Raw genomic sequence first — 15,032 nt, forward strand, 5'->3', positions numbered from 1 at the left:
GGCAGATTGGAGGTTGAAAATATAATTATATTATCCAATATTTTGGGGTGTTTTATCTTAAGGGGTTGTTGATGCATAGAAGTATGTCAACATATTCGTATTCCATCTCTAATAGGGGCTATTCTGGGATGACAGTCCTTGGGTGGTGCAGGAGTGACAGGCTGGTTGGAAGAGGTGATTGAAGTGGAGGAGAAAGCAATAGGAAGGAAGCGATGTGGGGTGGTGTAAGGAAGGGTTTATTCTTGGTGATTGAATTCAGTATTTATTTAGATTTTTGATATGCATTTTCAAAGGGCAACTCTTTAACCTATGCTTTAGAGCATCATGGAGTTCAGTTTTAAATGTTTTTTGTATGCAAGTTGCAACATATGGTGTTGCAGTTTTGTTAGTTTTGTTAGTTTGTTTGCGTAGAAAGGTAGTTTATCCTTCTGAATATATCAATTTTTCATGGTCAGGGCCCCCAGTAGAATCTCTACTAAATTTTTAATTGTCTAAAAAAATAATTTAATTATATATAGAGTATTTAAAAAATTCATTTATATCTTTTATAATGTATTACATAAAAAATTAAGTATCAACAATATCAATTTTTAAGGGTAATTAGTCTTTTATATTAAAATTTTAGTAGTTTCAAGTTTTATTGGCCAGCCATTATATATTTAAATTTTCTGTATGGTTTTTGCGAACACACTCATGCTATTACAGTCCTCTTGCTAACACTGTTGCCATACTTGGTACAATTACAATTAGTGACAGTTTCTAAAGCATCTTCTCAAAACCTCCCACCCCTGCATCCCACCCCACTGCTGTCCTGCAGTTATAGTGATGGCAGGGGTGTCCTGGCTTTCCCCTGTTCTCCAGGGAAATGGGGGATGTGTCCCCTTTTTTTAGATTAAAAAGAGAAAAACCAGTTCTCTTCAAAAAAGAGTCAGTTGTTTCAAAAAAATGGAGAATAAGGTTGTAGCATTCTTCAGTTGTTTGGTTCTAAAGAGTAACAGATCTGGTGCATCGTTTTTTCAATGCTTCTATTTATTCTGCTAAAGCCAGGGACCACTGTAGCTACCAAGTACACATTCTTTTGTCTTCTTAACTATTCACTATAAATATACTATGTACTTTTGTAGCCTGATATTTTATGTTTCTATGAAATGTAATATTTGAGAAAGGTTAAAGCTTATATATCTGAATTATATGTATGTATACACTGCCATCCCCAAAAATGGCCTACTGGACTGGTGCACCTGTAATGGAAATGCAATGGAACATAGAAAAATAATGATACTCCAGATAATAGAATGTCTGGTGTATTCTTGAAACCAACTATGCAGGGATTAAAACTTAGTGTATTGCGATGCTTATGATCTATAATATAAAATTATCAACTGGCAGTAGACAGAAATCATACAAATAACATAATTTCTAGCTGGAAAGGAAGTACCCTCTTTATAGGATCCTTGTAGAAATTTATTTTCTACCGTTTTCTGCCTCTATTTAAGTTATTATGTCCTTGAACTTTCCAGATGCAAAGAAAGTGTGTTCATGTCTTGAACTTGAATGGCTCCTTGCCCTTGACAATAGTTGCGAGGTCCAGTTTCAGCTGAGCTGCAAGTTTTTTATGGTCAGAAAATTGGCTTAGACCAAAGTCACCTTTAAAATACAGAGAAAAATATTTAAATAAAGGCAAGGAAAATAAAAATGCAGGGTAGAAAGCTGCCCACAGGCTTGTCATAGCATAGAAAACATTTTTTAGACAGGTCAAAGGCACACTGCTAAAAAATTATCACCTGTTTGGAGCTGCTTTTCAATATGGTGGAGGATCCACAACCGAAACCATTTGAATCTCCCTTCTTCAATTGAGTTTTTCTCTCAGATTTCATACAGTGTTATTGACATGTCATTGCTTCTTTGTCATTGTCCTCTTCATCATTTCTGTCATCCATTGAGTCATCATAGTTCAGCATCCTTTGAGAACCTGATGGGGAATCAGGAGAGGCTCCGAATATAAGGTGGAGAAAGAAAGAAAGAAATAAATTATATTAATGTCTACAGGTAACCCAAAGAAGGTCAATGGGATTCAAAGGCACAACAGTATGTTATAGAAAGTTCTAGGAAGAGAAAATTGTAGAGAGGCCCAAAGGGGAAGTAACAAAAACAAAACTATGATATGACTGCAGACCGCTAGCACATGGTCAAGAAACCAATACAAATTGCCAAGTAGGGGGAACAAGATCCCCAAAGAACATAATCTGAGGATTATTGGAGAGGTAGGAGACAGGTCTTATCAAGTATCTCTTTTTGGGCCTGAAATGGAGGAGAGTGAACGTATACAAGGTTCTCTGCCCTTTTGCTTCCTAGCTTGTTGCATTTAACCTAATGGATGGATGCATACTTGCTCTGATTTTGTTCACATGCAAATGCATTGGATACTTACGAAGTGAAATATGTATATGTTAATTTAAGAGTAAATTTTAAAGAATTCTTGAACAGTAACAATTTTTGTACGGCAATTTAAATTTGACCATTTAATGAACCAATAAAATAGATTTTGTTGCATGCTTTTGAAAGGGCACAAAAATAAATGTTTTATTGCAGAAGTGCCTTTTTAAGTATTGTTTTCAAAAGGGTATAGCTAAGGCATCTCTGACTATGTGCAGCATCTGAAGCATAAAAATTATACGCTGCTGTAATATATAGATTGCTCTCCTTGATTTGAGCATAATTTATTTTTGGGATAGCATCTATGTATATGGATCTACCATCTTTGAGAAACGTGATTCATCTAATCATGGTTTTGTATGCAATCGCCTTGGGAAAAGCAAGAATACAAAAACATGAGGACGGTGGGACATCCTTCATGCTTCTTGCTACAGGCCCAGAAATTCTTTCTTTGTCAGTCAAATGAAGTTGCTCCAACCCTCAAATGAGCCATATACCCTCTTACTTGCCTGGTTGAAGTTTTCACAACAGATCTCCAATGAAAAAAGATGAATGCCTGTGAAAATGGGCCAGAAACATATGATCATTTTCCTACTTCCAAAATAAGGCAACTGCAATGACATTAATGAGATCAACAATCTCACCACATGCATGTTGCTGGCATTAGGATGGCTCTTTCATTGCTCTCACTTGACTGGCACCACCCTCTTGCTTGGCAATTGCTTCACCTTTAGGAGGCAGTCAGTATGAGTAAATAAAGAAGAAAAATGCTTCTCACAATAAATTTATAAATTTCTTGCATATAGGTAACTTTATCATTCATCTAAAGAAACCTACCTTACAATTTCTAAGCAACAAGTTCATTCATTGTATTGCACAAGGTGTGCATAAAATAATAAGATATTTTTTCGTCTGTCAACCCCTCTTATTTATCCTGCATTTTATATTCTCACTCGCACAAATTCAAAGAATTCCACTTGACAAATCCTTAAGCAATAAGTTTATGCAATGTGTCACACAAGGTGCTTATAAAATGCCAAGATATTCATCTGCAACACCATCAGTTATGATTTGTACATTATTTTATATTCCCACTTGCAAAATTGCTTTTTGAAAGAGGTCTGTAATAAGCCACTTCTTTATGACCTGAGTTGTGTGTTATCTTCTCTTGCAAGACTATTGTCTGGGTATTTAGGGAACACACCCTTGAGTACTATTTTCTATCATTCTCATAGCTTGTTTCCAAAAGGTTCTAAGCATTCTTAGAGGGGCACTTGGCAACCAAAAGTATCTCCTAATTGCAGCACGCATTTTTCTTGTAGTTGCATCCTATATTTTCCCAATCTACAAATCATGAAGGCTCTATGGCATCTCTTAAAATATGGAATTGGAATCTTGCATCCTTGTGCTTTCTAGAACAATCAGTAGCTCTAAGAAAATATGAGCCAGCTGAACATGTGACTGTTGTTGATAAATGGCTAATGTCTAATATTGGTCCACCCATCCATGACAATGGAGCAACCTGTCCTAATTGAGCATTGTCTCATGTTCTCCGCCACACTCAATTTGGACTATTCTTTGTCAAGGAGTGTAGTGCATAGTTTATCTTCTCTAGCGAGGGGTGAATGAGGGGCCAATAGAGGTTACATTTTTGAACATTTGTTTGGAGTAAGGAGAACATGCTACATGGAATGGGATGGCATGGGCATAGATTATTTTTGCAATGGAGGACTCTGCCACATCTAATGCATGCACATTAAACAAACTCGCAACTGTACCTAGCTGCTCACTAGAAATAGTCTTCCTCTTCCCTCCTGTGGAAACATGAACATCAGTAGTAGTACTGCTAAATATAGAGGGCATAAGCATAGCTGATTGTGCAGATTGTGTTGGCATATGACTTTGATTTTGCCTCCATATGCAATCTATAACACTCTACTCTCTTGTTCTCTTTTATCTCTTCACAAATCTTCACCCCTTTGGCTGTAATACCCAACAGATGAGAATACACTCTTGTGTAGCTCCCTCTAAAATGATCTTTACAATTGTGACAAGCGCAATCTAGTAGCCCCTAAATTTTTATTTTTTATTTTTTTCCAGGGCTGTCACTAATTGAAGAAGAGGTTTTTAAGAATTAAAGGGGCCTTATGCATAACCTTTTAGAACTTTGGAAGGGCATTCAAATGGACTTTTTTGAAGCTGTCCCCCCTTCACCTATACCATTCCCACACCTTGATGAATCCCCAAGTTGGTTTCATTTTTTTCCCCTCTCATCATGTCCAGTGCCCACAACTTTCGCTACTGCTCATGTTTTGTTTTGGTATGGAATTTGAAAACTGAAAAAATAAAAATAAATCATACATTTCATCTTTTAAACGTTGAAAAAGAAGAACAAATGAAAGATTAACATACCGCTTTCTCTTCTCTTGCTGGTTGCTACCTCACTCCTCACCTTTGTTGCTAACCAATGCTGGTTTTTCCAACAGCACTTTCAAACCCTGCCGCTCTATCATTCTGACTTGGCTATAAATTTTTTTCATGTAAAAATGAAGTAAAATGCTACATATGGAGTGTTATTTTTGTTATGTTAGGGTTTAGAGGGGCGTGGGGGCCACAAGAAGCATTTAAAATTGTTTTTTTATTAACTTGGGCCTTTTTTTAATGAAAAGGTACATTGGAAATTTGGGGATGGCTGGCCATCACCATACCGTTCTGCCATCCTGGAAACATTTCTGGTGAAGTTTCGATTTTTGGGGACAGCTGGGAAATGTCCCCGAGCTGTCCGTACATTCCCAGTGAGGGTAGATGGCAAAAAATCCCGGGGATGCATAACCATGTATTATTGCAAATTTTTTCTTTGATTGCTGGCATGATTCCAAAGGTTGCCAGTTTTTCTCTATGATTGATGACACAATTCCTTAGGCCAATTTAACCGCAAATGACCTGCAGTTTTTTCATTCAATTTTACAATATACCTGTAAATAGTTTTTTTTTTTTGAATTTTCCATGAAAAACTCATTTTTACATAGCAGTTTTTGATTTTGCTGAAGTAACCAAACATTGGATTGATTAGGGCATACTCAAGTGCATTCAGTCTTTTGGTGAATATCCATTTCATTCTAATTCAGCTAGTGCTTAATGGCCTTGACAGTGCATTTTTTGAAGGGTTTGGAGTTTAGGAAAAACTGATAAAATTATGAAAAATGGCATACTCATAGGGGCCATGTGGCCTCAAAGGGCTTAATTTGTCCTGGTGTTGGGGCCTCTAATATTTGACCTCACCTTGTATCATGAAATACACTAGGGTTACTGCTCTGCAAAACCCTTGGACTGTAGTCACCCCAGCCCCCACTCTGGTCTTAAAGATAAAATTTGTTTTGGGCTGCACTGGATGGAGAAGTAGGTCATTTATTTGGCATGACCTTAAAAAATGGTGTTTAAAAAAAATATTTACACGAAATATTCATAATTTTTTATTTTGCAATAAATGAAAAACTCATCTTTTGGTTTGCCGAGTCAATCCCAAGAAAGACTTTTTTTACTATGGTTCTAATAATGAGGACCTGCATTGCGACTCCAAGGTGGAGCAAGTAGGTAGTTTATTGAGCATTTTAACCCTGAAGATTTTCCTAAACAAGCTTTAATGTTAGGTAAACTAGAAGTAAGCTATCAGTTTCTTGAAGACTCTGAATGGCAGCCTCCTGAGAAATGGAAGCTATGTTTGTAATGTTAATCTATTTTTTGATTCTATTCATTTACAAAACCTATATGCACATAGGTTGGAAAGTTGGGATCATAATGAACACATATTCATTTGGCTAGCTAAAGTTTGGTTCTCTTTGTGCTTTAGCGAGGTGTTAGTAGGTTCAGAAATGTGCGCAAGTTGGTTTTTTGGACTATCAAGTTTAACAGATTAGCAGTGATGAGAAATGTTGCATGGCATTGTTTAAGTACAAATTGCCAAGTTAAAAAGAAACTATCTTCTGACCCCATGATTTTAGACATGATGTCTCAATGTTAGTTTCATTATCCTATGGTGATAAAACATATGTTATTATTGATTATTTTCTTGTAGTATAACTTTTCTTTGTGTTAATCATTGGCTTGCTTTTGAAGGATATTGACAAACAAAGCAACTGCTGCCAATGATGGGAAACCACTACCACTTTATCAGAAGGCCTTATGTGGATTAACAGCAGGAGCCATTGGAGCATGTTTTGGAAGTCCTGCAGATTTGGCTCTTATTCGCATGCAAGCAGATGCAACTTTGCCAGAGGCCCAGCGTCGGCATTACAAAAATGCATTCCATGCACTTTATCGTATTGTATCTGATGAAGGGGTTCTAGCCCTTTGGAAAGGAGCAGGTCCAACTGTGGTTAGAGCAATGGCCCTGAATATGGGAATGCTTGCTTCTTATGATCAGAGTGTTGAGTTCTGCAAAGACACACTTGGCTTGTCCGAAGGCGCAACTGTGGTTGGTAAGACATATTTGAAGTCTTTTTTGTGCTCTGTTTTGATTGGCTAGTTAAGGGTCGATGTTTCATATGTTTATTACTCAGTACACAGGATATAGTATCTGTTTGAAGGGCTTGTTGCTCAATTGGTCAATTGGGGTGTAATAACAACTTAAACTCCAAAATAACTGTTTGTCAAATGTAACTCAGTGTGCAGTATCTCACTTTTTGTATCATTGCAAAATAATAAGAATGCAGCAAAAAACTGATTGGATAGAAACATATTTTGATGTTCATTGTGCAGTATTAGCTCCAAGTTTGCAAGCTCTAGTTATAGGAAAAATTACAGGAGTCGTAATGGAGAAACAGTTGGATAGAACATAGAGGCATAGTTGTATGAACATTGTGTAGCCTTGGCTCTGAGTAGCGAACTCTAGTTATAGGTAACAATGCTGGAATGCAACAAACTAATGATTGGATGGAAGCATATTTGTATGTACAAAGTGTAGTATTAGCTCCGATTAGTGAACTCTACTTAAAGGAAATAATACTGGAATGCGGCAAAATAATGATTGAATGGAAGCATATTTATACGTACAGTGTATTATTAATGCAGAGGAATGCAACAAACTAATGATTGGATGGAAGCATATTTGTATGTACTATGTGTAGTATTAGCTCTGATTAGTGAACTCTACCTAAAGGAAGTAATACTGGAATGCGGCAAAATAATGATTGGGTGAAAGCATATTTATATGTACAAAGTGTATTATTAATGCAGAGTTGGTGAGAAGTATTTTTAGGAAATAATATAGGAGTTTGATATTTTGAATCTATAATTATTAGAAGATCAATATGCCTCTGTTATTGGCATAAACATGGAGAAGACAGGAGGATATGATATCTTTTGAGCCCTGAGTAAAGTATAGAATGTGCTTATTAAGTGGGTGTATATGTGTAGCTCTATTTACAAAAGAAACCCTAGCTTGGGAAACGCATTTAAGAATATTTACTTTCATATATAGAAGTGGCTTACTAACATGCAGTTACAACCTTATGTAATTGTTCTTTTTTAAAAGAGAGAATATACTGATTCACAGTGGCAGCAGTAATTCTATTTAGCTGCATGCTTTCTAAGATGATAATATATCAACATACTAGAATAGGAACAAAATACTTTCAACCATGGCAGCACAAAAAATCTTAGTTTCACTGTCTCACAGTGAGGTGCTAACTGATTCCTGTCTTTAATTTAGGGGAAAATTGCTTTGTGTTGCTTAAATGAGGAAGTTGCTGCATAAATTGGAAAATAAATGTAGCCTGTTCGGTAAACTGGTATACTGGTTGACTGGGTATCTTCCAACCTGCATGCATCAATTTTCTGAATTGTTGTGAAGAGTATCATTTGAGGGTTGAAGTAGAAAAAATGTTATGGTTCTCTTGATGTACAATCAGCTTTTCAACTTTGAAAAGTGGAGCTTATAGAGTTATAGGATTGTTGATATTGCATCATGGATATATAATTATGTTTGTTCAGGCTAAAGGAATTGCTATAGCTTGCGAACTCATAAGATTTTGAGTTGGTTGTTTTGCTAGCAGTTTCTAACTATTATCTGTCTAGACATACCCAATCTTTGTTTTCTGCTTAGCTTGAGTTTATATTGTTATTTTTTGTGCTTTTGAGATGAAAGGATTTATAGAGACAGTATTTTTATTCTGAATGATAAAACATCTAGAAATTGGTGGGTGCAACTGCATGGATACCAGAACAAATTATGCCGGCTTCAGTGCCCCTTTATTTGATGGTGAAAGAAAAAAGCATGAACTAGGATCTTGTTCATTGCTTGCAGGTCATCAACATGAGGGTTAAATCATTTCCACATGGATTGATAAAAATGAAATTGAAATTGAAGTCATAATTTATTAATGTCCATGCATTAGAAATGCTACTTTTCTTCACAAAGGGAGGAAGCTTCTCAAACAAATATAAAGAGAAATGTATCTCCAACAGGGTATGGATTCAAATGTAATAGCTGTATCTAGCGAGGAAAAATAATTGCCCTGATCATTAGATCACAATGATGACGTGCCTACTAAAGTATTTCTTTTAGTTTTAGTTAATGCCTGAGACTGATACAACCTTGGCGATTCATCCTCAGTAGCATCAAGGCACTTGAACCGATGGGAGCAAAATTGCACTCTTCATATCCAACATATGCTAGAGTCCCAGATCTGTGTAAATAGGTTTGTTATTTGTCTATAACCAATTCTTTGAGGAACATCAATGCATTTATGGCTATAAGTGATGAGTGATATATTTGAAAATTGACATACCACATTAAGTGGAATTATTTTGACATGATGCTATTGATGGGACAATAGGGATGACATACATAGAGATCATTTTCATGAATGTCATGCCATGGGTCACAGTTTAAAAACTTGAAGGGGTACTTGCCAACTCAAATCTCAAAATGCCTTAGAGAAGTTGCTAACCCATAAACTTGCTAAGTTCTAGTTGTTGTGCTACAGCTCAGATGGACCAGCTAGGACTGGAACCTATGACCTTTCATTTGCTGTTGGAGTGCTCTATGACTGAGCTACTAGCCTCTTGATGGCCAGCCCATTGTCAGTCCAGGTGTGGTCTATTTCCAACACTAGTGCAATCAATGTTCAAGCGCCTAGTGAAAGATGGTTGATCTCATAGTCACACTGCACACACATTCAATCAATTGATAACAGCAACAAAGAATTCATGGGACAACATCAGCTCCATATTTAATTATTCAAATGTCAACTATTCTGTAATTGGTTTACTGTCTAAGCCACAAAAACATTACAAGATTCATGAAACAAGATTTGCAGATTTTAGAGCTCCAATAACATTTATGCTTACAATAACAGGTTTTTTTGCATCTCCATGGTTTCTCTTTTGTTCTTGTTCCCTGTTCTATCTGTGTATCTATCTATATCAACCAACAAAGTGTCTGCTCACATATATGGAAAAACTATCACTGTATAGAGAAGCCAACAAGAAAATAGATGTTTTCTATCCATAAAGAGTCATTCAACATTCAGCAAGAAAATGGGCAAGCGATTCCAGTTCAGCGGGGGAATAACACTGCGTTCTTCACTAAAAAATTGTCAGCCAAAAGTCAGGCAATCAGAAAATAGGTAAATAGAAGGAAGGTGAATAAGAAATGCCTGTCAATAAGGCTCCACCAGTAGAAAAGGAAAATCCACAACCTCCCACGTAGACTCAGCCGAAACATTATGAACACCTCAATTAGTTTAATTAGCCGTAATTTTTGTCCATATTAAAGCTGAATCAGCCACTGTGGCTCCAGCTGAACAGAGGAAATGCAATTCAAAATCCAAAGGGAAACATATGCCATGGAATACTAGTAGAACTAATGAGGTCATAGTCGCGGCCCCCTGCAGAATTAAGGTTATCTGCCCAGTACAGGTGGATTCTCATGTGGGCCCCAAAATAGAACCTTGCAGTGCCCAGTCATAAGGAAGACTGAATTATTATTTCTCTGTCCACCGCTAATCAAAGTATTGCAAATTGGATAAGTGAAATTGTCCAGGAATGGGTAAAGACCACATCAGAAAGGAGACCTCACATGGATGAATAAAAAAATTGCACAAAAAAGGACCTGCAACATTCAAGCAAAATCAGACAAAACCAAAACTGTAAGAGAAAATGTTTTTTGGGTGTGCAGGATAGCACAAACCCTGAAATGCTCCTGCATTAAATTCTTCTGAAGTTTTGGTGGAAAACTCTTCAAAAGCTCTCCAGCTGGTGAAAAAGCATTTTATTTTCATTTTTTAACCTTGCCATGAATTTGAACAATTTATCAACAACTTTCATAGCCATTCGAGAATTAAATTCATTTTATATGTTTTTATCACTAATATTCATGTTATTAAGTTTATTTTATGAATTTGTGTATTTTATTAATATGCCAATTCTCTAAGTTGAATTTTAAATTTTAACCTGCCAATTTCTTGAGATATGTCATGGTAAGAGTTTGATAGAGGCTTGAGCTTTTGATTGAAGAGGTTGTGGAAACACAATTGAAATTTATTTATGTAGTTTGTTGTGTTCAACTTGAGAAATTGCTTGAGCAATTCTATATGACAATACATTACTGTGTGAAGCAAGAATGTCAAACATCTCTTTGAAAATTGTTCTTTGGGAAGTTCTTTCATTTCTTCTTTGAACAAGCACATAACTGGGAAGTTGCTAAATGGATTTGACAGGTTTGATTCAACCTTTTTAAAATTGATAGTAGCATGATAAAGTCAGAATGTTCTACATCTCTTTGGGAGTTGTGCTTTATGGAGATGTTTATTCATTTTGTACTTGTCTATGCCATAAATGCCAGACTCAGACTCTGAAATTTCCCAAAACAGATTTGACAAGTTAATTTTTGGCTCGGAGTGGACAAAATGACTTGGCAATTTGAAAAAAACAATGATAAATACTTAAATAGAGAGTTTAGTAAGGAAACATATGTTTTTCTATGCACTATTGTCGGAATCAATGTTAAATACAACAAACTAACCAATTCAGGGTAAGTCCCAAATTGAGACGAGCCAAAGGGGAATTCGGGAGCATAACAAATTGTGAGTCTGTCAGACAACTTGCCAAAGTAGGGGATTTGGTCTGGCAGCTCTTTGTTCTTGCTTGCTCAGATCTGCAACTGGTAGATTTGTTGAGTACTCAGTGAAACTTGTAACTCTGGTCTATGCACACTAATGGCAAGTTTGACTTAAGGTGATAGAAATGCGAGCAGTGGATACTTTCTTTTGTGTGTGTTACTGTATCCATAAGGATTATAGGTGTCTTGGAGATCATTTGACTAGGGCTTTGCCAATTGAGTGGTCATGAAAGTACATTGGAGACGCATACCAACATGTGCAGTCAATGAAAAACTATGTTACCTGCCAATTTTGATTTTAATAGACTATGAAGTGGTTTTTTGTAAAATTTGAGGGATGCGAGTTAGTAGGAAGGTCGGGGGAACTTAAGCATCATTTTGTTGGACAAAGTATCATCCATAGTTAGAAATAGAACTTATTGGAATACAAGATGAAAGGGACAACTTGAAGGTGGAAGTTGAGTAGTTGAAGTCAATGCTACAGGCCCTGCACAAAGGAAGTGCTCTGATGGCAAATTTGCAAACCTTTTAAGAGGAGCAAAATAAGACCTGACTGCAAAATGAAAATGCCGAACACAATGATAGAGGGAGTAAAAATCATTATCTATATGGAAAATACAAACTCAACAAGGGGATCATGTAATGTGACCAAATAATAATAACAATAAAAAAGACAAAGGTGGTGTTAATGCACAGAATCAACTTACATTATATGGTTTTTTGTGGTTCAGCTGTATAGTTTTGAGTCAATTTTTTAGGCCACATATGACAAGAATCCATCTATCATGAGAGTGAATATGTAATGTGACTAAATACTGATAAAAATGTCACATGTGGTGTTTCTGCAGTGCATCAACTTATATGATATGCTTTTTTTGTTTCCGCTGTGTAGTTTTGAGTTGATCTTTTGGTCCATATCTCACAAGAACCCTTCTCTCATGAGTTCAACTCATTACATGTAGTTAATGTACTATTCTGGTTTGAGCATGCCTAACCACAGGGTTTCCCTGACGGTGACCCCTGCTAAGCTTGTGTTATGCCATTAGTAGAGCCTTCAGCAAGTGTTGTACAAAATCATATCACAAATAATAATAATAAACATACCAGCAGTGCTACATTAAATAAGAGCATTTAGTTGTGAGGAAGTCAGTTCCCACACTTGGACTCTGGGAAAACATGGCAGACCTAAATTGACTTGGACTTGGCAACAAAAAAAAAAATAACTTACATTCAAAAACTTGGCAAAAACTCGGAATTTTTTTGGCATGCACGAGTTTCTCCTACAGAGATGCCAAGTACTTGCCCCAAGTTGCTCTGTAAACGCACCATAAAACTCAGTCCAGAAACGTGGTGAGTTTAAGGACAAGTTACTTGGAGTAGAAATTTACTCATGTCACTCATGAGTACTCAGCAAGTTTGCAATCTATGGATGAGTATTTAATTTTGAATATTTTTTACGTGCTTGGTTTATCTTTCCATGGTGCATTACACTTGTCAATATTGTGTTTCCCCATTCCATCTGCATTGTTTTGGTGGTGTTAGAAGATATGCTACATAGTTGATTCTGGCAGTGAGTGCTAAATGGTTTGAAATAAGTTTTAGCTAAAAACGGCCTTGATTTGTGTAATGCAGGTGCCAGTGCTGTTTCTGGCTTTTTTGCAGCTGCATGTAGTCTGCCTTTTGATTACGTGAAGACTCAGATTCAGAAAATGCAACCTGATGCCAATGGAAAATATCAATATTCAGGCTCTATGGACTGTTTTGTTAAAACATTCAAGGATGGGGGGCCACTCAAATTCTATACAGGGTTTCCTGTTTACTGCGTTCGAATTGCTCCCCATGTCATGGTAAGGCAATTGGATAACTTAGTAAACCATTTTGTCTATTGCATTTCTAAATTTTTTGTTATTTTTTACATTGATTCATAAATTTTACTAATCAATTTTTATGCAAAATGGTTACAGATGACATGGATATTCTTGAACCAAATTCAGAAGTTTGAAAAATCAATTGGAATTTAAAGTTGTATTTGCTTGAGAACATTAGCTCAGTTTTGTCTCCAATAATAGGGAACAGTTATACCTGATTGAATTCTTTCTCCATTCCCTGTCATTAGCATTGCCTTTTTGGTTCACATGGAGAGCCTCATTTTTTAGTTTCTAGTATATGGCCCTTGATCTTAGTTTGCAAATGCAGCTTCTTTGCCACAGAGTTAACTTATCAAAGGTAACCAGCTTTTTGACGTTAGTTTGAATAAAACATTTTCCAGTGACGTGCTTGCGAAGGACTTGGTCCAAAAGACGAAACCATGGTTTCATCATTTGCTGGCAAACACATACCTTGGAAAAGAAAATTTTGAATAAATTATCGATTCAGACAAATGATGCCAAACTGGGGTCTGCTGGTTTTAAACAAATGATTAACTTCATATTTTAGTTGTTCAAATTGTCAATCGTCATGATGAGGCCAAAGTATGTAAGTGAATCCACGATTCTTTTCAATTTCGTAGAATGTTACTTATGCACGAATTTCTTGTGCCTCTTTCTAAGGCACATTTGAATGACAATGTTTTTATTGCTGTCAAGTAGGAAGCATAAGAAGTTGAGAAATATTAAATCAAATTTAAGTTGGAACTATGTAAAAAAGATAAGTAAAAAATCAACTCAATGCTATGTGATCCGGTGTCATCTTTCATTGCTTTGTTATCTGGCTAATAACTTTGGATTCATTAAATTGTTACTATTTTCTTATTGAAATTAATTGTGAAATCTGTATAACCAGAAACAGGAGATCATTAACTTATTTCAAGGACCAATGACATTACCGTAATTGAAGTAAAATTGCAATACATGTAAAATCACAGTTTTTGATACTTGGATTGCCAATTTCTGCTTTTAGTTAAAACTGAAGATACAAAATTTGAAAATTGTGTTTCCTGATGAAGAGCGTCAACCACATTATAGTGAGTTTACTCTTGAAATGGTAGAATCCAATTCTTGACATCTCATCAAGTTACCTGTTGCACTTCAAAATAAATAAGCAATTGTATATCTAAAGGCAACTCAATTGGAAAATTATGGCATTAGCGAAGTATGTTAATAAACACATTTTGGAAGTAAATAAATATGTAGTTTGTGAAGAGAAATTAAAGATCAGATTTTGAGAAGTAAAATGAACAGGTACATGGTGGATCCTGCGTAACTAATTGCATTTGCAACATGGAAGTAGGCATTATATGCCTCAATAATTGGATAATGTAATGACGTTAATTTTTTCCACAAATTTATATTGTTTGGCATGTTTAATTTGAAAAAAATATATATATGGTTGTATAAATATATGATGGGTATCTCCTTGTATAAATTGGCCCTGTTAGAGTATTCTAGCATAATAATATATGATAATGAATGACTTCGTTTATGCTGCAAGGAGGGATTTTTAAGGGCAAAGAGTTCAATTTATTTCTTTACATGAA

General features: G+C 35.8%; 1 protein-coding gene across 2 annotated transcripts in view; it reads left to right on the forward strand.

Moving 5' to 3' along the window:
* LOC131026681 (mitochondrial dicarboxylate/tricarboxylate transporter DTC) overlaps positions 1-14,251 on the forward strand; it is a 34,329-nt gene extending 20,078 nt beyond the window's left edge. For both annotated transcript variants that reach the window (XM_057956607.2, XM_057956608.2), the window contains exons 4-6: positions 6,553-6,914; positions 13,190-13,404; positions 13,522-14,251. In XM_057956607.2, coding sequence (XP_057812590.1) covers positions 6,553-6,914; positions 13,190-13,404; positions 13,522-13,578 — 634 coding nt within the window. In that variant the 3' untranslated portion in view covers positions 13,579-14,251. The remainder of the gene's footprint in view (positions 1-6,552; positions 6,915-13,189; positions 13,405-13,521) is intronic.
* Positions 14,252-15,032: the final 781 nt, after the last annotated feature.

This window comes from Cryptomeria japonica, chromosome 1 (genome assembly GCF_030272615.1).
Source record: "Cryptomeria japonica chromosome 1, Sugi_1.0, whole genome shotgun sequence".
Lineage (NCBI taxonomy): Eukaryota > Viridiplantae > Streptophyta > Pinopsida > Cupressales > Cupressaceae > Cryptomeria > Cryptomeria japonica.